At 39.6% G+C, this 26,235-nt stretch overlaps 1 protein-coding gene across 3 annotated transcripts in view; it reads left to right on the top strand.

Annotated features, from left to right (window-relative positions):
* Positions 1–8,660: 8,660 nt before the first annotated feature.
* Positions 8,661–26,235, top strand: part of ARHGEF9 (Cdc42 guanine nucleotide exchange factor 9) — a 190,286-nt gene continuing 172,711 nt past the window's right edge. For 2 of the 3 annotated variants that reach the window (XM_047848227.1, XM_047848224.1), the window contains exon 1: positions 8,661–8,792. In XM_047848227.1, coding sequence (XP_047704183.1) covers positions 8,763–8,792 — 30 coding nt within the window. In that variant the 5' untranslated portion in view covers positions 8,661–8,762. The remainder of the gene's footprint in view (positions 8,793–26,235) is intronic. The other variant, XM_047848226.1, reaches the window with a different exon arrangement.

Raw genomic sequence — 26,235 nt, 5'->3', positions numbered from 1 at the left:
TTTCTTTCTTTCTTTCCTTCTTTCTTTCTTTCTCTTTTCTTCTTTCCTTCTGAGAGAGAGGTGGAGGGGTGAGAGAGAGAGAGAGAGAGAGAGAGAGAGAGAGAATCTTAACCCAGCAGGGCTCCATCTCACGACAGTGAAATCATGACATGAACCAAAATCTAGAGTCAGGTGCTTAACTGAATGAGCCACCCAGGCACCCCTGGATTCGGCATTTCTATTAAGCTCCCAGGAGATGCTGATGCTGCTGGTTATGAGCCCCAGACTTTGCGTAGTAGCCAGGGGCTAGATGACCTTGAAAATTCGTCCAGCTAGATTTTACTTTTCAAAGTCTAAACTAGATTGTATTTAATCTATACACACTTTACTATTGCACTAACATCTTGCTTTGAATTCTTTCCTGTGTTAGCTTATTTGGGATGACATCTATCATGTTTCCCATTTCTTCATCTCCTACCTTCACAATTTCCAGCTTCTTGAAAGCACATGCCATCTGCCTCTGCCACCCACTATCCCTTCTTTTTGCTTCCATCTCTTGACATTGTGGCCTTGCCTGCTTCTCTGACATCATCTCCTACCACTGTCTTATACTCCACTACATTCTGCTATGCTGACCTTCTTCTGATCCTTGCATATATCAGTCTCATTTTCATCTCTGAACCTTTGCTTTTGCCATTCCTTCATGTTTGGAATGCTCTTACCCCCAGATCTTTGCATGGCTGGTTGCTTCTCATCATTCTTATGTCAACTCAGATGTCATCTCCTCAGAGAGGACTTCCTTGGCCATCTAGGTAAGACAATGTCCTCCTTCCTTAGTTACCATCTATTATAACACCTTATTTATTATTTTGTAGCTATCCAGTACCTAAGATTTTTTTTTTTTTGGTTTTTGGGTTCAGTGTCTAAATCCCTTCATTAGAATATAAGTTCCTTGAGGACAGAGACCTAGTCTGTCTTGCTCACTTCCATGTTCCCAGTATGTATAACCAATCTAGGAAAATAGTAGGTATTTTACACATAATTCTTGTCTGACAGATTGTCTTTCTGGACATTCTTCCTCATTTATTGAAGACTTTAGCTCCTGGATCATCACTGTCTTCATCTTTTTCTTGTCTTTCTAAACCTCAACATTCTGTTAGATGGGCTATTCAACCATGGTCTCACTTTCAACAACCCATTTCTTCACTTCACCACAGCCAGAAAACTCTTGTGGTAACACTTGGATCTTGTCATAGTAAGTAACTAACTGAATTGTCTCCAGAATCTAGATTTCAGGAATTTCTTCTTTGATCACTGTCCTGCTCTTCCATCTCACTTACTCTGGTACCTTTCCTCCAACAATTCTTCCACATCATCAAGATCACCAATCATTGATCCTACCATTCCATTAGCCCTACCCTATTACTTATCACACCTCCTCATATTCTCTTTTCCTTTCTGTCCAGCTTAGAACCCCTGGTCCATTATTATGATCACTCCCTTAAAAATGTTTGTAACTCTATTGTCCATTTATGTTCCATTGTACTTTTCTGGAATATCTCCCCTAGATTTCACCCAACCACCTATCTTCTCTATACTTATGCTTGAGCAGCAGAATGAATAAAAGTCCCACAGCTGAGCTGATTGATTATGCTTTACCACAAGCCTCAGATGGGCTCTCAACACTTCTTGCAAACCCTACTACATGTCACTAATATGTTTGCTTTTCTAAGACAGTGGCTCTCAACCCCAGTTGCACATTTAGGATCATCTAAGGATCTTATAAAAATCCTGATGCCCAGGCCATACCTCATTATTATTAAATTATAATTACTGAAGGTGGAATTTAGAGAGCAATGTTTTTTTAAAGCTCTCCTGGTGATTCCAGTGTACAACCAAGGTTGAGAACCACTGCTCTGAAAGGAGTATTTCATACCTACTCTTCCCTCCTGTAACTTCCAATGACCTCTCCTTCCATACTCCTCTCTCAGCTTTGTCTCTTTATTGAGGAAATAGATGCCGTTTTAAGGGCATTTCATCCTGTTTCATTTACCAAGTCTATAAATAAGCCCACTGGCACTTGCACCCTTACTCACTTTCTCTGTCTTCCTACCTGCTAGAGTGTAGGAGGTGGCCCTGTTTCTTTCTGTCAACGAAAATATTTTCTCTTATGCTCTGGACCTTATGGTTCCCACCTTCTAGAGACCTTGCTCCTGCAAGTATCCCCTCTGTAATGCCAGTGCTTCTCAGACTTTGCTGTACATTCACATCACCTGGGGAACTAATTAAAATGCAGATGCAGTAGGTCTGAGATGGGGCCTGAGATTCTGCATTTTATAACAAGTACCAAGGTGATGATGATACAGTTGATCTGTAGACCATGCTTCAAGTAGACAGGTTTTGTATTGTCAGCTTCTCCTAATTCTCATCATCATATAGACATGCTATTAACCTCATGTTAAAAGAAAAAAAATAGCTTCCTTGACCTCATATATCCATTCAAATATTACCCTATTTCTCTTATTCCCTTCAGAGCAAAACTTATCAAAGTTTTCTCTATACTTGTCTTCACTTTACGTTCATTCACTTTCCCCCCTCTCATTCACTCTTCAGGTACTCCAGAATGACTTCTGTTACCCTTGTGCCAATGAAACTACTCTTGTTAAAGCCATTGATGGTAACCATGTTGCCAATACAATGGACATATCTGTCATCATCCATTCAACTTCTCAATATCATTCCTTATTTTTTTTCACCTGAATATGATTTCTCCTGGTTTTCTACCTGACTGACCACTGCTTCTCAATCTCAATTTTTACCCCTCTTTTTCTACTCAACTTTAGTTTAATTGTTGGAGAGTGTCAAGACTTGGTTCAGGGCCCTTTTCTCTTCTTCTTCTTCTTCTTCTTCTTCTTCATCATCATCTTCTTCTTCTTTTTGTAAAAGGTCTATCACAAAGATGTATTTGCTTTATTTTATTTTTTAAATAGTTTATTTATTTAAATTCAAGTTAGTTAATATACAGTGTAGTACTGGTTTCAGGAGTAGAACCCAGTAATTCATCACTTACATATAATACCCAGTGCTCATCCTAACAAGTGCCCTCCTTAATGCCCATCACCCATTTAACATATCCCTCCACCCATCTCCCCTCCAGCAACCCTCAGTTTGTTCTCTGTATATAAGAGTCACTTATGGTTTGCCTCACTGTATGTTTTTCTTCTTTTTCTTTCCCTTCCCCTATGTTCATCTGTTTTGTTTCTTAAATTCCACATATGGGTGAAATAATATGATATTTGTCTTTCTCTAACTGACTTAGTTCACTTAGCATAATATACTCTAGTTCCATCCATATTGCTGCAAATGGCAAAATTTCATTATTTTTGATCACTGAGTAATATTCCCTAGATGATCACATTGTGTAATGTGACTTTAAATACCATCTATATGAGGATGACTCCAAAATGTATATCTCCTGGCAAATCTCTCCTGAGATCCAGACTTATGTATCCAATTGTCTTTCTTATATCTCCTCTAATATGACTAATGGACAGCTCACACTTTTTAATACATCCAAAATATAAGTTTTGATTTCTTCACCTCCTCAGACCTGCACTTATTCCACTCTTCCCACATTAGCAAATGGTGCCACCATCTACCCAGTTGTTTAATTAAAAAACCTAGAGTTATCTATAATTCCTGTTTCCTTTCCCTCGCACTCCACATCCAACCCATCACCAAGTTCTGATGTTTCTACAACTAAAATATATACTAAGAATTTTTTTCTCATCTGTCATCTTCATTGACCTTTCATTCCAAGTTACATTATCTCTCTCCTGGATGACTGCAACAATTTCAACCTCTTGGCTCTCCTTTAATCTGTTTATTATGTAAAATATATGTTTATGTAACATAAAATTACATAAAATTTATGTAAACATAAAATATATGTTTATTATGTAAAAGAGCAACCTTTTTTACAAATGTAAATCAAATCAACTTATTCTCTTGCTTAAAACCACTCAGTTCCCTCCCCTCTCTTTCTGTTGTCCTCAGAATAAAATACAAATTTTCTACTGTGACTTTCAAGGCTTTATGTGACCTGGTTTCTGCCAAATTTGTCTCCTATAACTCTTCCCTTCTCTCTAGGTTTCAGTTTCATTGTGCTTCTAAGTCCCAGGATACTAAGCCCTTTCAATTCTTTGGACTTACTGTTTTGTGTGCCTGGAATAGTTTCTCCCACCTCTTTATTTGGCTGGCTTACTTTAAGCCTGTGGGCCTCAACTAAATGTCATTTCCTTGGAGAATCCTTCTTTATCTAAATTCTCTCCCTTCCACCACAGGTACTCTTTTATCTTTTCACTTTCTTTGATAGCACTTATCAGCATCTATATTAGCACATTTATTTACCTTATTTACTTGTTTATTATATAGAAATGAGGACATAAATGGTGTTTGCCTTGTTCATTACCATGTAATCAGTGTTTAGCATGCTGCGACTGGCACACAGTAGGGATATATATTTATTGAATTTATAAATGAATGGATAAGAATAGGTAGTGATCTACATGCTAAATAATATCATTTTGTCAAGACAACATTGTTATAATATAGATGTTAGCCTTAGGCTCTCAATACTCTCATTATAGTAAGTGTGTACTTCTAATTTTTATCCTTTTTTTACTATTGTAAAAGCTTACCATTCACTCTCAACTCACTGTTGAGAATCAAGAGTCTGAGTTTTCATTCCAGCTCAGCCACTAACTTACTTTGTGACTTTGGAAGTCCCTTTCATTCCTAGGAGTTATATTTTCTCATTTATAAAATAACAGTGTTGGACATAATCTTTAAGACCTTTGCCAACTCTGATCTTTGGATAAGCGTTATCACTATTAAGTAAATAATATTAAGTATTATAACTATTAAGTAAATAATAATTAGTGTGTTCATTGTATGGTTGGGGAAGCTAAAACACAGAGAAACTGGGTACTTGTCTCAGGTTATCCATCAGTAGTGAATTCAGCTCTTCACTTAGCTCTGCACACAGGTAGGGACCAGCTTGGGCTGGTGCATCTGTCATCCAGAAGCCTGCCTCTGGGCTCCTTGAATTACTATGGACTCACATAAAGAGAATGTGGGAGACTGGGAACTTACCTAAGACTGTTTTGCTCCTTAAGCTACTCATGGCTGACAAGAGGACAGGATTTGGCACTGGTTTATTGGAGAGCTGGTGCAAGGCTAAGTACCAAATAGGCTTCCAGGAGATCACAGAGCTTCAAGGGAGAGGTCTGGGGCAAGGAGATTGTGGAAACTCCTTTTCCAGATTTCTATTATTCTGTCCTGAATATTTACTGTTTTCCAGTCCCTGTGGTAAGTGCTTTTTTTTCCATGGATGAATTGATCAAATCTTATAAAGTAGACACTATTATTATCCCTATTTTACAGATAAGGAAACTATCATGATACAGGATATTAAATGACCTTCCCAAGTAAGTAACAAATCCAATAATTGAATCCAAGCAGTTCTGTCCCCAGAGCTCATACTCTTACCAACTACACTATTATATCACTTCTAACTGCTCATACGTACACAAGACATACTGAATTCAATAGCCTCTATGCCTCTGGGATCAACAGTTTTTTTCTTTTGAAATAGTCTCTAGGCACATACATTAACACAGGGCTGTCTGTTCTCAGATCCATCCTCCACTCTTCTGCACACTAAATTCCTTAGGCTCCCTTGTTGTCTCATTTTGTTCAGTGGGAGACACCTGAGGGAGATTGGTGAGAGGGTAGAAGGAAGAAACCAGGTATTTCCTTTACCTGCCCCCTTCAACCCACCACTGCTTCAGAGAGGTGTTTTCTGGAAATGGCTGTATGTCCTACAGGATTCCAGTATCTGTTTAACTACTCCTTCATTCATGGCTCCTGAACCATCAGGCTACCCACACCATGCTTTTAGCTTCAGTTTAGCACCAGTTTCTGGGTTCTGGTAACATTACCTTTTCCCCATTATTCATTTAGTCCTAGGAGTGGTAGCAGTTTTCTGTGGTTGCTGAATGCTGGCTTTTCTCACCATCCCGTTTGACTTTTTAGCTCTGCAAGTAAGATGTATTTCTTGTATTAAATGCTCTCTTTTTAAAAGACCAAGGGTATTTTCTATTTTCTTGACTGGACTACGATTGATATAGACAACTTCTATAATTCCAGGACTACTCATTATCACATAAATTAGTTTATAATCATTAAAAGCATATATCACAACCTTTAATTATCTTGTTTGTTACTTATTTGTTGTCTATCTTCATTCCACTCCAAGTAGATTATAATGTCCATGAGGAACTTTGTCTTGCATTCTGATCATCTATCACAATGCTTGGTACATAGAGGTTCAATAATATTTTTAATGAATACATCCATGAAAAATACAATTTTTATTGGATATCTCCTATGTGATAGTCACCATTGTAGGAGATACCAAGGTGAGTGATTCATTGTTCCCATTAAAAAAAAAAAACCTTATAATTCCACTTAAATGGCAAGACATAGAAAAACATATACATGACCAGTGTAATAGTTTCCTAGGGCTGTCATAACAAAGTACCAAAGACTGGGTGCCTTAAACAACAGAAATTAATTTTCTCAAAATTCTGAAAGCTAGAGGTCCAGGATCAAGGTGGTTTCTTCTAAGCCCTCTCCCATTAGCTTGTAGATGGCTTCCTTCTCCCTTTCTTTTCACATGGTCTTTCCTCTGTATCCATCTGTGTCCAAATTTCCCTTATTATAAGTACATTAGACATATTGGATTGGGGCCTACCTTAATGATCTTATTTTAACATAATTATCTCTTTAAAGATACTATCTCCAAATAAAGTCACATTATGAAGCATTGGGGGTTCAGACTTCAACATACAAATATTTGGGGGACACAATTCAGCCAGTAACGACCAGTAAGTAAAAGATCATTTTCAACTGAGAAGGATAAATGATAGTGCTATGGGAGTTACATAAAAGATGATAAAACCAGAGCCTGGAGTATTCCAGGGAAGCTTCCTAGAGGCAGTGTGTCTAGTACTGGATCTTGAAGAAATCTTAAAGAGTCATGACAGTCTGACTGGGCTCTTGGCAGGGGACGGGTATCCAAGAAGCTCAGTGTGAGTGAAGGCTAAGAGGTGAGAAAGTGAGGAGACCATTGTAGAATTATTAGACTATCAGCCTTGGGAGGAAGTTGAAAGGCTAACCTGGCTAAGCTCTCATTTGATTCAAGGATCCCTTGTCAAAGGACCTTCTGTTCATATCCCTCCCAGGACTGGGTGCTCAAAGCAGCTGCTTAGATCTTTGGCCAGCTCTGTCTGGCCAAAACAATGGTTTGGATGAAGTGGGGAGAATCTGCTAGGGCATAGAGGACAATAAGGTTGTATGTGTAGCATGCCAGTGATGTCTTTGTACAAATCACCTTCAGGAAATTCTTTATGATGTCATATTTTAATTCATTTTTACTGAAGCTGCAACCTCTGTTTTTGTAATCCCATTCTTCCCTGACTTGCCCTATGGGTCAGGAACCTTGGATTGTTCTCTTGTTTAGCTGTGCTACCTTGGACAATGTCTTTCAATCTTTGGGTTTCAGTATTTATGTATGTAATAGGGGCTAATTAACACTCCCTATCATGTTCTTCTCACGGGTAATTGTAAGGACTACATAGAATAATCATGGGTATGATGTGACCAACAATGTCAACACTCAGCAGATGTAAAGGTGCCAGCCTGGGTTGCATTGCTCAGAGTTAGGGACATCATGAAGAGGTGGGTGGCTTATCCGTTTGCCTGTTTTGCTGACGTTATTTTGACTCATTCTCAGCAAAACAGGCAAATGGAAAATTCATCCAACAAGCTACCTTTCATATACCTCAGGATGTGAAGGAGAATCCTGGAATGGTGTGTTTATATATGTGTGTGCACCTGGGTTTCCGAGCTCTTGCCTGTGCGCATGCACTTGTGCTAGCAAAAAAGAAGCTTGGAAAACTGCAGAGGGTAAAGTTGAGGCTTTGTCTTTTTTATGTGACCTTAGATATGTCCCTTCCATTTTCTAAACCTCCATTTATCTGTGAAATGAAGATACTAATGCCTGTGTTCACAGGGTTGTTCTGAGAAAACGAAAGTAATGAGGATGAAAGCCCCCAAGGAGTACACAATAGGAGAGAAGATCCGAGGGGAGTAGGCAGAGGGCGGGCTGGGGGAAGGGAGGCAAGAGAGTATTGGCACGGCTCCACCAGGGCAGGATCTTATTATTCAGGAAGATGGCCCAACACCTCTGGCAACTTTGGAGAGGACTTTTCGCTGACTCGACACAATTGGCACAACTGGGGAACCCCGCAATAAGCAGCATCTAACTACAGCACGGGGTCGGGGGCAAGAAGAGGTGGCAGCTGCCTTCTCTGGGTGGAGGTCATTTACCCCCATCCTCTCCCTACACCCCGCCTCCCAGTTCTGAAGCCTTGGCAGGGGACAAAGGCAGTCGGTTGGGACCCTCCTCCTACGCTTTTCCCAGCAAAGCACCCCTGGAGCTGCAGGGCGGAGAGGCAGAGCTTGCCAGCTGGGATGGAACAACCTGACTAAAGGGGAGGTCCGGGGCGGAGGGGATTGGGCTGTAAGACTGTGGAGGAGGGGAGGCGGAGGGGGCGCTTGGGCTTTCGCTGGATCCAGCCCTGCCAGCCCAGCCAGCCAGCCTGAGACAACCCGCGCCAGCCACCCAGGCCTCAGCGAAGCCGGACTAAGCAGGCACCATGCAGTGGATTAGGGGCGGATCAGGAATGGTGAGTGCATATAACCCTGGCTAACCCTGTCTGAACCTCAGTTCCCTAGCCCCACCTCCAGCTCCTTCACCAGCCGCCCTGCCGGGAGCCCCCTGGCTTCTGCCCACCACCCTCTCCGCCGTCCTTGAGACACTAGCTAGCTTGCTGTGGCCATTTTAGGAGCCCTTGCTCACTCGCCTGCTGAAGAAAGACCCCTCCCATCCGCTCCGTATTTTTATCCATTCCTTCCTGCCCCCGCATTGGAGTGGGATAAGATTGGGGGTCACCTGGAAGACCAATGAGGCAAGGGGGGCTGGCAGAGGGTCTCTCTGAGAACAGTGGGACTCGAGGGAGGCCGGTGATCTGGTATGGGTTTGAGAGGGAGAAGGTAGTCAAAAAGCCTGGGATTGCAAGAAGGCAGTATGGGAGAGCTTCATGGTCCTCCAAACAGGCTGCATGTACCCCTCACCCTGGCCAGTCTCAGAGCTTGAGGGCCAGGGAGTGACTTTCAGGGAAACTGCATAGGGGAGCCCTGGAGTCCTTGCTTGCATGGGCTGGGGTCATCCTATACACACCTGGGGTTTTGTACAGGACAGAAAACTGCAGAAACCTCCATCCTGGAAATGGGTCTGAGCCTCATTCAGTTAGGAGAGCTCTTCCTTACCCCCACCCTCATCCAAGGAGTATGTGCTTGTGTGTGTGTGTGTGTGTGTGTGTGTGTGTGTGTGTGCTGTGTGTGTGTGTGTGTGTGTATGTGTTTAGTATTATCTTCCCGTAGTTCATTGTATGTTACGGTGTTCGCTTCTTCATCTGGAGACCTTGGAATGACTTCCCTTGCAGAGGAGAAGTGGTGGTTGCATTTTGATGCCTCTCTGACTCAGCCAAGGGTAGCTCAAGTCTGGTCAGGGACTCTGGGGAATAAGATCCATGGGCAAGAGGATCTTGGAGGGCATGTGGGTTGGTTTAGCAGGTGCTGATGGCAATCCTAGCCCACACTTCTGCACTAGCAGCCACAACCCGAAGCTGAAGCAAAGTAGCCTGAAGCAGCTGGGGAAAAACTGATATTTAACAATTTTTTTGCTCCTGCTCTGGAAGGGAAGAGGCAATTTGATAGCTCTGTATTCAGAGAAGCTGTCCTCCTTTCTTCATGGTTTCCTTAGAATTTTGTTTCAGTGGTTTTTAAAGGCTTCCAGTGTATAATCCTATATATCAGGGCTTAAGAGATTCTTCTCAGACACCCCTCCTTCCCTAGAGTCCCATCAAAGCTGTTTCAAGTGTTTGTAGAATCAGAAAAGGTTAGGGCAGGAAAAGACCTTCAAGTTCTTGTCATCCATCCAGGAAAACTGAAACCCAGAGAATGGGAGAGACTTGCCCAGGGCCACACAGCTCCATGAAGGAAAAGCTGAGTCTAGCACAGGAGTCTTCTCTTTGTCATTGTCCCTCCCCACTGCTCCACAGAATCCTCTGTTCAAATGGTGCTGAAAGAGACAGAAAGGAATAAACAGTTATGATATTGAGAAAGAACTTTCTTCAGGATGAACTAATGCCATGAAATTTGCCTGAAAAAAACAAACATGCCAGCCCTGGATTTTTGGTAGCTCAGTCTGGGTGAGACCTCCCTCCTCTTCTAAATATATTTTAGTATAGGGGTGAAGATTGACAACAGATTAAATTAATTGAGAGATCTGAACTTTTTCCAGTTGTGAAAGAAAAGAGGAAGTAACAGATACCTTGTGGAGACTATGGAATTAAAGATTGATTGATGGGGAAGTATTATAATATTTTTAGGGGACTGAAGTGGTGAATATTATATGATGAAATCATTTTTTAATCATTTGCCAGAGTTCAAGAAACTGTATTCTAGCCTAGAGGCAGGAAGCCTCTAGTTTTGGCCCTGCTACTGTTTTGGTATGAATGTTTGGGGCCTCAGTTTTCTTACCTGTTAAATGGGGCTATTAATGATTCACCAAAATTCCTTCTAGGTCTGAGATTCTCAGATTCCTAGAAGTAAATGTTGGATAAAATGTGACTAATGGCTTATTATGAAAAAAAAAATAGGGAGTATTTGTTTAACCACCATTTTATATTGTGGCCAGTCAAAAGGTCTTTATTCCATGTTCTTTCATTTGCAAAGTGTTCGGAATTTATATTAAGCCTTTTATAACAGCGAGATTTATTTTTAGAACATTTGACTATTGTTACTGTACTTCATGTAAATGAAGATTCTTGAACATAAAACATCAGTAGGGATTTTACAGAATAAAATCTGTCTCAGTAGAAAGTTAAAAAACTGTGAGTTCACTTCTGATGGTAAATTCTTTAGTATATTTATTCATAACTTCTGTTTGTAACGCAGTTTCCCAGAGTGGAGAGAACACTGGTCTCAGAGTCAAAAGTTTGAGGTTGAAGTCCTGGATGTTACACTTCTCAGCTCTGAAATACTTGCCAATTGCCAAACTTTTTTCATCCTCAGTATTCTCATCCATAAAATGGGTGTAAAATACCTTATTTTGCAGGTACTATTGAGGGTGATAATTCATTCAAAAAATATAGAGTATCTACTATGAGTTGGCATTGATCTAGGTTCTGGGGAGACAGCACTGAACAAAAACAAATTCCCAATTCTCATAAATCTTACATTCTGGGGGCTGGGTGTTCACTAAACAACTACACAAATTAATATACAGTATGCCAGGAGGTGCTAAGTGCTAAGAAGTAAAAGAAAACCTGGTAAGAGGATAAAAAGAAGAAGGGGGCAGAATGATATATTAGACAGATGACTCACAGCCTCTCTGATTAAGAGACATTTGAGCAGAGATGTGAAGGAAATGGAGGAACAAGCTCTGTGCAGATATTTAAGAGAAGCGGTTTCTAAGCATAAGAAACACACACACACACACAGAGAGAGCTCACAGCTGGTTTGTTTAAGGAACAGCAAGGAAACCAATGTCCCAGGGACATTTAATCTGAGTGAAATTGGTAGCTTCTGGAAGGTAAGGAATATAATCTGACTTAAAATTTAACAGAATAAATTGTAGTGGGGCAAAGGAAAAAGGTGTAAGGAGGCTCTTACAATAGTCCAGGTTAGAGGTAATGGTGGCTTAGATGAGGGTGAAAGTGCTATAGTCAGCTTCATTTGTAAATAATTTGTGTCTCTCCTTCCTGAGCACCCACTTGATTCTCAGATGGCTGAGTGTGGGGCTATAATGAACGAAGAATGGGTGTATGCATGCAGGGACATTTTACATCTAAGTCAATGATCAAATGATATTCTTTGGGCTCTTGGCCTCTGATGGGGCTGATAGAGGGTTGGTTCTATGTGGATTACCAGTGAGCCAGTTCCTTGCTTTCTTGGATTCTGGACAATAAGATTAATTGCATTATTACTACTTTAGAGATGTGGTATACTTAGCATATGTGATATCCGGAATAAATCATTTTTTTCCTTTTTTTTAAATTTTTTTTCAACGTTTATTTATTTTTGGGACAGAGAGAGACAGAGCATGAATGGGGGAGGGGCAGAGAGAGAGGGAGACACAGAATCGGAAACAGGCTCCAGGCTCTGAGCCATCAGCCCAGAGCCTGACGCGGGGCTCGAACTCACGGACCGCGGGATCGGGACCTGGCTGAAGTCGAACGCTTAACCGACTGCGCCACCCAGGCGCCCCAGGAATAAATCATTTTTAATACTCCCTAATCTATATGACAAAATTATTTTCAGTAATAATCATGTAGTAATTAGACTAATAATTGTTTTGTTGTTTTATTTTTAATTAGCAATGAAAAAGAGGAATAAACTTCAATTTGAAAGATATTTAGATTCAGTAACATCTCGCATATAACCTAAAATGTACACTTACTGAACAAAAATAGTACACATTGCAGTTGTATTGTTTTTGCTATTTTACATTTTAAGCACAAATAAAAACTCCAATTGGTCAAGTAAAATGGCAGAATTGAAGTGACTTACATTCTTTTTCTTTGACTTTACAATCCCTGTGCCATCATTGTTTACTTTGAACCTACTATTTAAATGATGGAACATATAGTACCAGAGGGATTACAGACATGAAATACACCCAAAGCTACTTTGAGTGATTCTAAAGCTTTGCAAGTGGAATGAACTGAAGGAACACATGTAAAGTCTGTGTATGGGGGCAGGCAACTGAATCAACTTCCATGTAGAATACAGTTTTATTAAATGATGAGTAATAAAAGGTGCTGATTTAAAACTCAGTAGTAACAACAATTTTTTAGAACTTTGACCAAAAAAGGTTTTTTTCAGGGAGAAGTATTTTATTACTGACATTGCTTAAAATCGCTGGTTCATGGTGATAACAACAAAAACAGTTTGACATTTTAGTCTTTAAAAAAATCTTTATAGATAGTGCACTCCTTCATTGCCTGAACTAAGGGTTGTCAACTTCTATTGCCCCACTCTTGGTTTGCCTCTACTTTGGAGAAGCATATGAAATTATGAATTAAATTCTATGCCAAATTTCATGTGACCTTTGTAAAAGTCACAACATTGGAGTTGGTGGAAATCTCTGCATATGTAAGATGGAATGGCTAATTGGTAAGTCTAATAGTTGATTTGCTTCTGCTATGAATAACAGAAATTTATTTATATTGGCTTAAAACACACAGGTTTTATTTCACATGAAAGAAGTCAGGGGAGGAGCACCTGGCTGGCTCACTGGCAGAGCATGTGACTCTTGATCTCTGGGTCATGAGTTCAAGCCCCACATTGGCCATGGAGCCTACTTAGAAAAAAAATGAAGTCAGGAGATAAGCATACCAGGGCCAATATGGAAGCTTCAGGAAACTTTTAGGAACTTCTCTGCTCCACCATCCCAGCATTTGGCTTTCATTGTTGAGGTTACTTACTGGTCCGAGATGGGTGTGGAATTTTCAGGACATCTATTAACATCCACTTGGCAACTGGAAGGTTCAAAACAAGAGGAAACAAATTTGGCTATGCTTTTTAAAGAAATATTTCTAGAAGTCCTATTTAATATTTCTCCTCATATCTCATTGGTCAGAACTGAGTCACATGGATGCTTCCAGTTGCAATGGAAACTTGGAAAGTAGTCATGTAAACTGGGAGGCAATGTGCACAGCCAATGATCAGGGGCAAGGTTTCTGATACAAAGGGAGAAGAGGAGAATGGACTGTGAGGAGATGACCTGCAGTCATTGTCACAGTTAATTCACATGTATGTTTGCCAATGTAAAAATGCAGAATCTCAGGATTTGAATTTGGCTTTGGATAATGAGCCATAGCCTGATGGATATGGCCAATAGTAAAAATACTGCCATCAATCGGGTGAAGGATCAATCAAGACTTGACATACTCTAGTCTTTCTTGCTTCCTCCCAGTGACAGAGTCTTCTTGTGAGACCAAATGAACAGTTATATCCATCACAGAAATGGGGAATGCAAATTAAGAACCAGTGTTTAGGTAGGGATTGGAGAGGGGAGATGACAAGCACAGTCTGAGCTATGTTGAGTCTGAGATGCTTGGACAGACTCATACGGACATATCCAATAGGCAGTTGATGATCTACATATTGAGCTCAGAGGATTGGGAGGTATTAGTGACAGTTAAGTTCTGACAGTAGATGAACTACCAAGTATTTCAAAATGCAGTTCAGCCTGATAAAATGAAGGATGAGAACAAAATTTGAGCCTTTTCTTTCTTTCTTTCTTTCTTTTGTTCTTTCTTTCTTTCTTTCTTTTGTTCTTTCTTTCTTCTTTCTTTCTCTCTCTTTCTTTCTTTTTGAAGTATTCTCCCAAGCTAGAGCAGGCCCAGTCCACTCTAGGATGTGGGCAGGAGTAACCAGGAATGTGGGTCTCTCACCTTTGATCTGTCAAGAGCACCTGGGTTTGCTTTATATGTTGTATTGTTGCTTAAGATTTTGGAAAAAGGTTTTGTTTGCCCTGTATTCCCCCCTATCTCCTACACAAAATGTTGAATACCACTCATTTTATAGATTGGGAAATTTGAGTGTCAGAGAGGGAGGGTGCTTGACTCAAGACCATACAGCTGCTCAGTAACTGGGAAAATAATCCACATATCTCAATTCCCAGTTAAGTGTGCTTTCTGCAACCCTCATTAGCAGGGGGGCAAGGGAAGGGAAGCTCACCTATTATATGACAGGTATACTAAATGTTATCTCAGTCCTCATATTAGCCCCTACAAAATGGGTTTTAATATCCACATTTGTTAGTTAATAAGTTCATCTAAAAATATTTGCTGAAAACCTACTATGTTACAGGCACTCTTCTAGTCATTGGGGGTACAGTGGTATGGTATAGCAGGGGAAAAACAAACAAAAAAACCAGAAAAATGTCCCTGCCTCTCAGAGTTCATAGCCTGGTCCAGCTTAGAAACAGGGATAGAGAATTTAAGTATCTTGCTCAAGGTTAAATAAAGGGAAGCATCAGATTTCAAATCAAGATCTGATTAAAAAAGCCTTACTCTTTCCACAACCCAACCACCTAGCTACAACCCATTCACACACCCCCATCCCTCTATACATCCCTCATCCCCTCATTGATTTACTCACCCATGCACACATCCAATTATTGGTCCATCCATCTATTCACACATTTATCCAATGTATTTATTGATTGTTTATAAACTGCTAGGTGCTGGTGATACAGCAGAGTTCTCTAGCTTTCATCACTCTGTGTTGGTGTTAGCAACATAGTGGAATGTTTAGGAGTACAGACCCTGGAACCTGATTCCCTGCATTCAAATACTTGCTCTGGTTACTTATTGTTTGTGTGGTCTTAGGCAGCTTACTTAACTCCTCAGGCCCCTTATTTTTAAAGTTGGAAAGATGGTAGTAACTACCCATTTGATAGTGTTGTGAAGGTTAAATGAGTGAATGCATGTAAGGTACTGTGAACAATGCCTGGAGCAGAGTAAAGCTGTAAAAAGGTTTATTTTTTTTATTTTTATATTCCCTTCAGAGCCAGAGCCCATCCCAGTTGGCTCAGAACCACAACTTCATTTGATTACAATCGTCAACTAATTATATTACATTCCTCAGGGTCCTTTCTAGCTAATCTGAAAAAGAAATTTATGTCAATACTTAATAACATCTCAATATGTTCCTCCCCCATGTAATAGGGGCATGACAAAATTTATCCTGAATAGGTAATATATGCACTTGGTGCAAAATTTAAAGAGCAGAGAAGGGATTGAGGTAAACATTAAGTCTTCATAAGTCTTTCTCCTTCCCCTGGTTCTTAGTCATGTCGTCTAGAGATAACCACTGTTATACGTTTCTTAAGTGTTTGCATATCTATATTCCATGCCTTTACAAGATTTTACTTATGTACACACACACACACACACACACACACACAGACATTCTTCTCTTCATACAGTTAGTAGCATATTCAACAGTCTGTGCTTGACTCTTTTTTTCAATTAACAATATTCTTGAAGATTATCTCATATCAGTACATGCAGATATGCCTCCTTTTTTATGGCTACACAGGATTCTATTGGGTCCTTTACTGATGGCCAATTAGTTTGTCTCCAGTCATTTGCCTGATAATGCTGCAATGGATTTTAACAGGTCATTTAAGAAAATGGATGTTTATCAAGCAGCTACTCTTTCCAGGGCACTATATCAGGCTGAGGTATGGGATAGTCAAGACAAGATGTGGTTTATGCCTTCAGGAGCTTATAATTCAGTAGGGGAGCCATAAGTCAGCCTGGGTGAAATGCTATAAGAAGTACAAAGATGGTGATGTGGGAGTAGAGGGGAGTAGGAACATGGTTGAGGGGATTCAAAGGATTAGGCAGGGATTTCTAGAATAGAAAGTATTTAAGGTGTACTGTCAAGCCTTTCAAATGACAGAGTTGGCTTGATGTGGAGAATAGGCATAGTTAGTGAGGCAAGAAATGTTCCCAGCACAGGGAACAACATTAGGCAAAGAACGGAGGCATGAAAGGAATCATATATTCTGGAAATAAACTATGAGTGCTGTGGTGTGGTTGGATCCAGTAATTATTGCCAGATGAACTGGGACCACATCAAGAAAGACCTTGAATGCCAGGGTTAGAAGCTTTGCCTTGTTAGGTAGGGCAATGACATGATAAGACTGAGTGGTGGAGGGTCCCTTTTGTGGCACAGATGGAGAGGGTAAGAGCATGGGAAAGATTGCATTTGATACCTGGAGGCAACACACACACACACACACACACACACACACACACGATGTCCCAGCTTAAGCCATCAGGCAAGAGGAGTTCCCTCTTACTCAGCCTTTTTGTTTTATTTAGGTCTTCAATTGATTCAAAGGAACCCACCCACATTGGAGAGGACACTCTGCTTTACTTAATCTATGGATTCAAATGTTAATTTCATCCAGAAACACCCTCACAGAAACACCCAGAATAATGTTTGACCAAATGTTTGGGCACCCTGTGGCCCAGTCAAGTTGACACGTAAAATTAACCATTACATAGCCTCATTTATCTTCTGAGTCTGCTGTGAGAATCACATGAGTGAGTAGACAGGAAAGAGCTATATTAACTCTGCTATTCTCTATCCATAAAGGGAGTAATTATTATTCCTGACAGGATATAGGGTTATACACTTGGATGGGCAGAATATGATCTCTTCTACCCTGAATTCAGACCTCAAAAGAACAGACCTAACTTTTCTCTGAGCATGAAGAGATGGAATAAGAATTTCATTCACAAGGAACAAATTCTCCCACCCAAGCCCAAGGCTTCCTGAACTCTCTGAGAAGCGACTGAGAAAGGCTCCCAAACACATTACATAATGAAAAGAGCTTCTTAGGAGCTCACCGCTTTGAAGTTTTTTCATCATGCTATTTTTGGTGTGTGTGTGTGTGTGTGTGTGTGTGTTAGAGCATGACTAGTTCTGCAAGTGATTAAGCTGGTCAGTAATGGAAACCAGACAGTGGTGTTGGTGGTAGGGGGAACAAATGCATTCAGCTAGGTCTGAGATGCCTTACCGTCATGAAGAAACATTATGTTGAAGGACCTTCCTGGCATACCCAGGGAAGTGACATTAAGTTGAGTCAGCTGTGTAGAAATTTGGGGAAAGATCCTAACAACTTTGGATTACAATAAAGAATAAATAAAGAAAAAAAAAGAATAAAGAAGAGACAGTGAGGTTTTTGAGGAGTTTAGGGGAGGCAGCAGGAATAGCATGTGCATAGTTCTTGAGGTTGAAATAGTTTATGTTTGAGGGATAGAAAGAAGGCCAGTGTGACTGGAGCACAGGGAGAGAAGGGCAAGTGGCATGATAGGAAGAGAGGGAGGGACCAGCTCACACAGGGCCTTGAAGGCTTAGGGAGTTTGTAGGCCCAGGGAGGGTGTGCATCAACTATCCTCAAAAGCAGTATGATTCAGTGGTTAATAGCACACACTCTGGAACTAGACTGCTCAGGTTCAATTCTGACTCTGCTGCTTCCTAGTTTTGTGATCATAAGCATGTTGCCTAAACTTTCAGAGGCTCAGTTTTGCCCTTTCAAAAATGGGGATAATAATGGTACTACCCATAGTGTTATTGTGAGGATTGAGTTAATATGCTCACAGTGTACATGACAGTGCTGGACACTGGCAAGTGCTATTCATTCTAAGTACAATAGGAATCATTTGAAGCAGTGGAATGATGGGGTTGGCTTATTAATCTGAGAAGTTGACTTTAACAATAATCTATAGAGAATGGATTGAGGAGGATGAAAGTGGAGATGGCAAGCCCAATTAAGAGGCTGCTGCAGAGATGAAGTCAGTGAGGTTGGGGAGAAGAGGGAATATTTAACATCAATTTTGGAGATGGATTCAATGCTTATTGCTGCTGGATTGATTGAAAGAGATGCAGAACAGGGCAGAAACAAGGAAGATGATCCTTATGTTTCTGGCTCTGCTACTGACTAGCTGTGTAATTGTGGGCAAGGGATTTAACCATTCTAATCTTCAGTTTCCTATGTATTAGAGTTCTCCAGAGAAACAGTAGCAACAGGGTGTGTGCGTATGTACGTCTGTAGAGAGAGATGGAGAGAGATTTTAAGGCATTTGTTTATGTGAATATAGAGGTGCAAGTCCAAAATATGCAGGGTAGGCCAGCAATCTGAGAAGAGTTGCAGTCTGAGTCCAAAGGCAGTCTGCTGGCAGAATCCCTTCTTGCTCAGGGGAGGTCAATCTTTGTTCTATTAAAACCTTCAATCTATTAGATTAGCCCCACCCACATTATGGAATATAATCTGCTTTATTCAAAATCCACTGATTTACGTGTTAATTTCATCAAAAAATACCTTCACAGAAATATTCAGATTAATGTTTGACCAAATATTTGGGCATGGTGGTCCAGTCAGTTTAACACATAAAATTAACCACCATACCTTATCTGTGAAACTTCAATAATAGTATACCTGGTTATTGGTATTATTATGAGGATGAAATTACTTAATATATGTAAAGCACTTGGTATGGTCTTTCACATAGCAAGCGTTCAATTAATGATAGCCTTTATTATTTTAATACAATAATAATTCCTCACATTTGTTTGGTGTTTTGCATTTTAAAAGCACCTTCACACACATGAATTCATGTAAATCTCACAACAGTGTTTGTACTTTAAAGTTGGGGAAACTAAATCTGGGAGAGATGAAAAATCTTCTCCACACATGTATTGCCAAATGGTGCCTGATGAGAAATAGGCCTATTCAGAATTTGGGAGGTAGCAGCAGGGAGCCTTGAATAGGTAGAATCTCCATTTAGTATGCCCCCTACTTTATTCTACTATAAACAATTCTTCACATTTTAAACAATTTTTTACTCCATATAGCACTTTCAAATCATTTATTTCATCATTTCTTTGGTAGGTATTATTTGTTTCTCCTGTTTATAGATGTGGAAACTGAGGGTTAAAGAGTATATCATTTGCCTAAAGTTAGGGGCAGAGATAGTATTCAAACCCTAAATTATAGTATTTGTTAGTATTTATTGAGAATTATTATGTGCCAGCATTGTTCTAATTGCTTTGCATGTATTGATTCTTTAAACCCTCATCAACAACTGTATGAATCTGTTTCACATATGAGGAAACTAGGGTAGTGAAAGTATGAGGCTTGCTCCAAGTGAAGGGCATTATACCATTCTCCTCATTTTTAAGATGAGAAAAGTGAGGCTCAGAGACATTAAATAGAGAGAGAGCAGAAAGATGACAGCAGAGTAGGGTGACCCTATGCTTGCTTCATCCCACAAATATAATTAGATAACAATCAAATAATTGTAAATACCCCAGAAAATGACCAGAAGACTGGCAGAACAAACTCCACAACTAAAGGTAGAGAATAGGCCACATTGAAGAAGGCAGGAAGTGCAGAGACACAGTTTGGGAGAGAAACAGATAATGGCTGCTGCAGTGGGAAGGGAGCTACAGTTGTAGAGAAGGGCAAGAAACAGACTAGCACACGGGGGAGGACATGGATGATGATTCCCCATAGCAATTGGCTTGGAAAGTGAGAGGGACTGAATTCATGAGTTCTTGCAACCAGCCAGGCTTAAAACCTGGAGTTCTAAAGGTTAGTGGCTCAGGGAGAGCCCAGAGGGCATTGGGGCTGTTCTAGGAGTGAAAGCAGTACAAACAGCCCTGGGACAAACAGCCTGGAAACAGCAATTTGAAGAGTGCCTGGGGGCACACAGTGGGAAGGTTATTTGCTCATCTTGGAGTGTGCCCTACAGAACCAGCATTCACATACAGACCCCTCTGAGAAGAAAGGAACTGGCCTGTGCCACATCCCTCCCCTGCCCCTTAGCAAGTACAAGGCCAACTGTGGAAAACAGCACAGCAGCACTGACACTGACTACCTTACTTGCTTACATCAAGCCCTGCCCCCATACACTGATGGAACTGCTCTTCCCAGTCACACTTGCAGGGGTACCCTCCCCCAGAAGACAAGCCCCAAACCCTGCTTACACTGAAACTCCTGATGTGAGAGTTTTGTGGAGCCATGGTTCTTGTAGTGTTGGCAACAGGTCTCATTTCACAAGCAGACAAGAGCACATCTAGGAAAAAAAACTCACCACATTCAGGCCATGGGCCAAACACTGCCCATGACAGGCAAAGAGAGTTTCTTCAGACAACTGGCCTGAAGGATAAAGTGGCTAGGATACAACAGTAGAACACATGCAGCACAAATTGGAGACACTCCCCAGAGCACAAGGCCCTGGGGAACAAGGGACACTACACTTCAGGACACTATAAGACCACTTGTTCATAAGACCATTACACTTAAGAAGGGACTTAGCTGCCTTTCCTAACAGAGAGAAATAGACAAAATGAAAAGACAGAGACATTTGTCCCAAATGAAAGAACAGGACAAGGCCATGGCCAGAGATCTAAATGAAACAGATATAAGTTACATGCTTGATAGAAATTTAAAGTAATGATGACAAAGATATTGGACTTGAGAAAACAGTAGAAAGTATCAATGAGACACTTAACATAAGGAAAAACATAGCAGAGATAAAGGTCTAAATAAACAAAATGAGAAACATCCTTGATGGAATAAATAGCAGGATGGAAGAAGCATAGGGACAAATTAATGACCTAGAAGATAAAGTAATGGGAAGTAATCAAGCTGAAAAAAAGAGAGAAAAAAGAATTATGCAAAACAAGAATAGACTTAGGGAACTCAGTGACTCCATCAAACTTAATAATATTCATTATAGGAGTCTCAGTAGAAGAAGAGAGAGAAAAAGGGAAAGAAAATTTATTTTATTAGGTATTTAATACCCCCAAACTTCCCTAATTCGGGGAAGGAAACAGATATCCAGATCCAAGAGGCACAGAGAACCTCCAAAAAATTTTAAAAAATCCATAACAAGCCATATTATACTTAAAATGGAAAAATATAGTGATAAAGAAAAAATTAAAGCAGCAAGACAAAAGAAGACAGTTACATACAAAGGAAACACCATAAAGTTATCAAGGGATATTTCAGCAGAAACCTTCCAAGACAGAAGGTAGTGGCATGATATATTCAAAGTGCTGAAAGAGAAAAATCTACAGCCAAGAATACACTACCCAGCAAGGCTCTAATCTAGAATAGACAGAGAGATTAAGAGTTTCTCAGACAAATAAAAACTAAGGGAGTTCATGACCATTAAAGCAGCCCTGCAAGAAATATTAAAGGGGATCTTTAAGTGAAATGAAAGACCAAAAGTGAAAGTATGAAGGTAGGAGAAACACAGAGGCAGCAAAAATGAATATGTTTTGTAAAATATCACTCAAGGAACTTACAAAATAAAAAGATGTAAAATATGACATCATATACTGAAAACATGGGGAGGAGAGGAGGGAATGGGTTCAAACTTAAACGACCATCAACTTGGGGCACCTGGGTGGCTCAGTTGGTTAAGCATCCAGCTTCAGCTCAGGTCATGATCTCATGGTTTGTAGGTTCGAGCCCCATATCGGGCTTTGTGCTGACAGCTCAGAGCCTGGAGCCTGCTTCAAATTCTCTCTCTCTCTCTCTCTCTCTCTCTTGCTGCCCCTCCCTTACTTGTGCTCTGTCTCTCAAAAAAAAAGAATAAACATTAAAAACATTCAAACTTAATGACCATCAACTTAATATATAGTGTTTTATGCAGAATAGGTTCTATGCAAACCTAATGGTAACCCTATATCAAAAACCACTAATGAATATGGAAAGAAAAAAAGAGCAAGAAATCCAATATACGACTAAAGAAAACCAGCAAACCATGAAAGAAAGACAAGAAAGGATCAGAGAAAATCTTCAGAAGCAACCACAAAACAAGTACTAAAATAGCAGTGAATGCATATCTTTCAATAATTACTTTGAATGTAAATACTAAATGCCCCAATCCAAAGACATGGGGTGTCAGAATGGATATAAAACCAAGACCCATCTACATGCTTAATACAAGAGACTCATTTTAGAACTAAAGACACCTGCAGACTGAAAGGAGATGGAGAAACATCTATCATGCAAATGGATGTCAAAACAAAGCCAGAATAGCAATTCATATATCAGAAAAAATGACTTTAGAGCAAAGACTGTAACAAGAGACAAAGAAGGGCACTATATAATCATAAAGGGGAGAGTCCAACAAGAAGATATAATTACTATAAATATTTGTGCACTCAAAATGGGAGTACCCAAATATATAAAACATTTAATAGCAAACATAAGGGAACTAATTGATGATGATACAATGATAGTAGGGGACTTTAATACCCCACTTACATCAATGGACAGGTCGTCTAAACAGAAAATCAAAAAGTAACAATGGCTTTGAATGACACACTGGACTAGATGGATTTAACAGATATATTCAGAACAATCCATCCTAAAACAGCAGAATACACATTCTTTTCAAGTTCACATGAAACATTTTCTAAATAGATCACATATTAGCCCACAAAAGAAGCCTCAGAAAATTAAAAAAGATTGAAGTCATACCATGCATCTTTTCTGACTACAATGCTATGAAACTAGAAGTCAAACACAAGTAAAAATTCTGGAAAGACCAGAAAACATGGAAGTTAAATGAAACAATGAATGGGTCAACCAGAAAATAAAAGAAAAAAATTTAAAAAGTACATGGAAATAAATTGAAATAAAAACCAGTCTAAACCTTTTGGATGCAGCCAAAGTGGTTCTAAAATGGAATTTTATAGCAATAGGGCTACCTCAAGAAGCAAGAAAAATCTCAAATAACCTAGCCTTACGCCTAAAGGAGCTAGAAAAAGAACAACAAACAAAACCTAAAACCAGCAGAAGGAAGGGAATAATAAATATCAGAGCAGAAATAAATGATATGGAAATTAAAAAAAATAGAAAAGATCAATGAAACCTGGAGATGGTTCCTTGAGAAAATCAATAAAATTGATAAACCTCTAACCAGATTTATCCATAAAAAAAGAGAAAGGACTCAAAGTCTCAAATGATAGAGGAGTAATAACAACCAATACCACAGAAATACAAACAATTATAAGAGAATATTATGAAAAACTATATGCCAACAAATTGGATAACCTAGAAGAAATGGATAAAATCCTAGAAACATATAACCTACCAAAACTGAAACTGGAAGAAATAGAAAATTTGAACATACCAATTATCAGCAAAGAAATTGAATCAGTAATCAAAACACTCCCACAAAACAAAAGTCCAGGACCAGATGGCTTCACAGGCAAATTCCACCAAACATTTAAAGAAGAGTTAATACCTATTCTTCTCAAACTATTCTAAAATACAGAAAAGGAAGGAAAACTTCCAAGTGTAATTCTATGAGGTCAGAATTACCCTGATACCAAAAGCAGATAAAACACCATGAAAAAAGGAATTACAGGCCAATATCCCTGATGAACATAGATGCAGAAATCCTCACAACACCAACAATGGAATATTATTCATCCATAAACAAGGAATGAAATCTTGTCATTTGCAATGACATGGGTGGAGCTAGAGAGTATAATGCTAAGTGCAATAAATCAGAGAAATATAAATACCATATGATTTCACTCATATGTGGAATCTATGAAACAAAAGAAATGGGAAAAGGAAAAAGAGAGAGAAGAGAGAGAGACCAAGAAACAGACTCTTAACTATAGAGAACAAACTAATGGTAACCAAATGAAAGATTGATGGGGGGATGGATTAAATAGGTGATGGCGATGAAGGAATATATGTGTCATGATGAGCACTGGAGTTACTTATGGAATTGTTGAATCACTATATTGAACACCTGAAACTAATACAACACTGAATGTTAACTAACTAGCATTAAAATAAAAACTTGTTCCTGGTCACACAAACAGTAATTGGCAGAACTAAGGTTGAACCTTAGTAGGCTGGCTCTAGTGCCTGAGTTCTTAGCTACCAAGCTATATACTTCTTCTAAGTCTAGGGCTATTCCTGGCTTGCTTAATTAAAGCACAGAGTGAGGGTGGGGAGAGAAAGAGAGAGAGAGAGAGAAAGAGAGAGAGAGAGAGAGAGAGAGAGGCAGACAGAGAGAGAGAGAGAGAAAGAAAGAAAGGGAGACTATGAGCAAATCCTCATGCTTAATTTGAAGATGAACATTATTTAGTGTCCTGACTGCCCAGTAGTTTACTGTTAAATGAAACTCATAAATAAATAATCTGGACATGGGGGTCGGAGAGGGTAGCTGGTTGAATGAGTCATGAAGCCCAAAAATGGAACTATCCAGATTAGGCTCCAAGATTGGTATTTACTTGGCCTGATACTGAGGGAAGCATTCACTGCCCATCCCAGTCTTGAATTGATTCATGACTGGGTTTGGCTGTTCCAGAAAGATTTGAGCCTAAACCTGAAAGCATTGTACTTCCTCTGAAGGGGCTTTTAAACCCTTGCTTCTCTTTTCCAACCAGTCCTTTCTACCCTGTTTGGTCTAATGACATACTTGAAATGGAATTGGAATAAGTCCCCTTGGCCCCTCCACCCCCCATAAAACAGGCCTGAAATAAATCCATGTAAGGAATAGGAGGAAACTGATGTTCTTGGGTATATATTCAAATATGTATATAGTCTTTGGCCACATGAGATCAGTATGGGCAGTGATTCTTGAGGGAAGGGCTTTCAGCTGGTGGTTTAGAGTGGAGTCTGTGCCAACTGGGAACAGAAAACCAAAGAGGTCCTGAAATTCTCAGCCTGTAATCTGGAACTTTTAGTCCTTTTTTTGAGGAATTCTAACTTATGAAGGCCCTTGGTGGGGGAGAGGCAGAAGTTGTTGTTCACAGGCCGCAGTAGAAAATGTTTTCCATGACACATTTCGTCTGCATCCTATATTGTGAGTCCGCAGAGCTATGCTTTTATTCACTTATTCACTCATTCATTCATTCATTAGTTATTCAGTCATTTAAAAAAATATTTGTTGAATGTCAAGTACTGCTCTATGTGCTGGAGATACAACAATGAACAAAACATTCTCTGCCTTCATGGAGCTTAGAGTTTATACAGGGAGACAATAAATCAATAAAAAACTAATTATATAACTTTTCATATAGTGATAGGACTAGAATGAAAATTAAGATAATAGGATAACAATGAGGTGGCACAGTTTTAAAGAGGGTAGTCAGGGAAGGATTCCTTTTGAAAAGATGAAATAGCTAAACTTATAGAGAGCTAGGAGAAAAGTCTTCAGGCAGAGTCTAATTCTTAACCCTATGGTCTAGTTTCCTCCCTTAAAACACCACCCCTCACAACCACACAATTATATGCATCCTTATTCTTTAACCTCAGCAAATCACTCATCACCCTTTCCTCAGGTTATCCTACTTGGGACCAGCTTCTTGCCATCCACACCTTTGGTAAGGTAGTTGAAAATTTATTTATTTTTTTTTTGGTAGTTGAAAATTTAAAACAATACTTTATGTTAAGTTACAATTGAAAACCAGTCATAGCTTTTTGAGCTTTAAGGA

Source organism: Prionailurus viverrinus, unplaced genomic scaffold (assembly GCF_022837055.1).
Source record: "Prionailurus viverrinus isolate Anna unplaced genomic scaffold, UM_Priviv_1.0 scaffold_57, whole genome shotgun sequence".
NCBI lineage: Eukaryota > Metazoa > Chordata > Mammalia > Carnivora > Felidae > Prionailurus > Prionailurus viverrinus.
The sequence above is the reverse complement of the archived record's forward strand: the minus strand, read 5'-3'. Positions and strand labels throughout refer to the sequence as shown.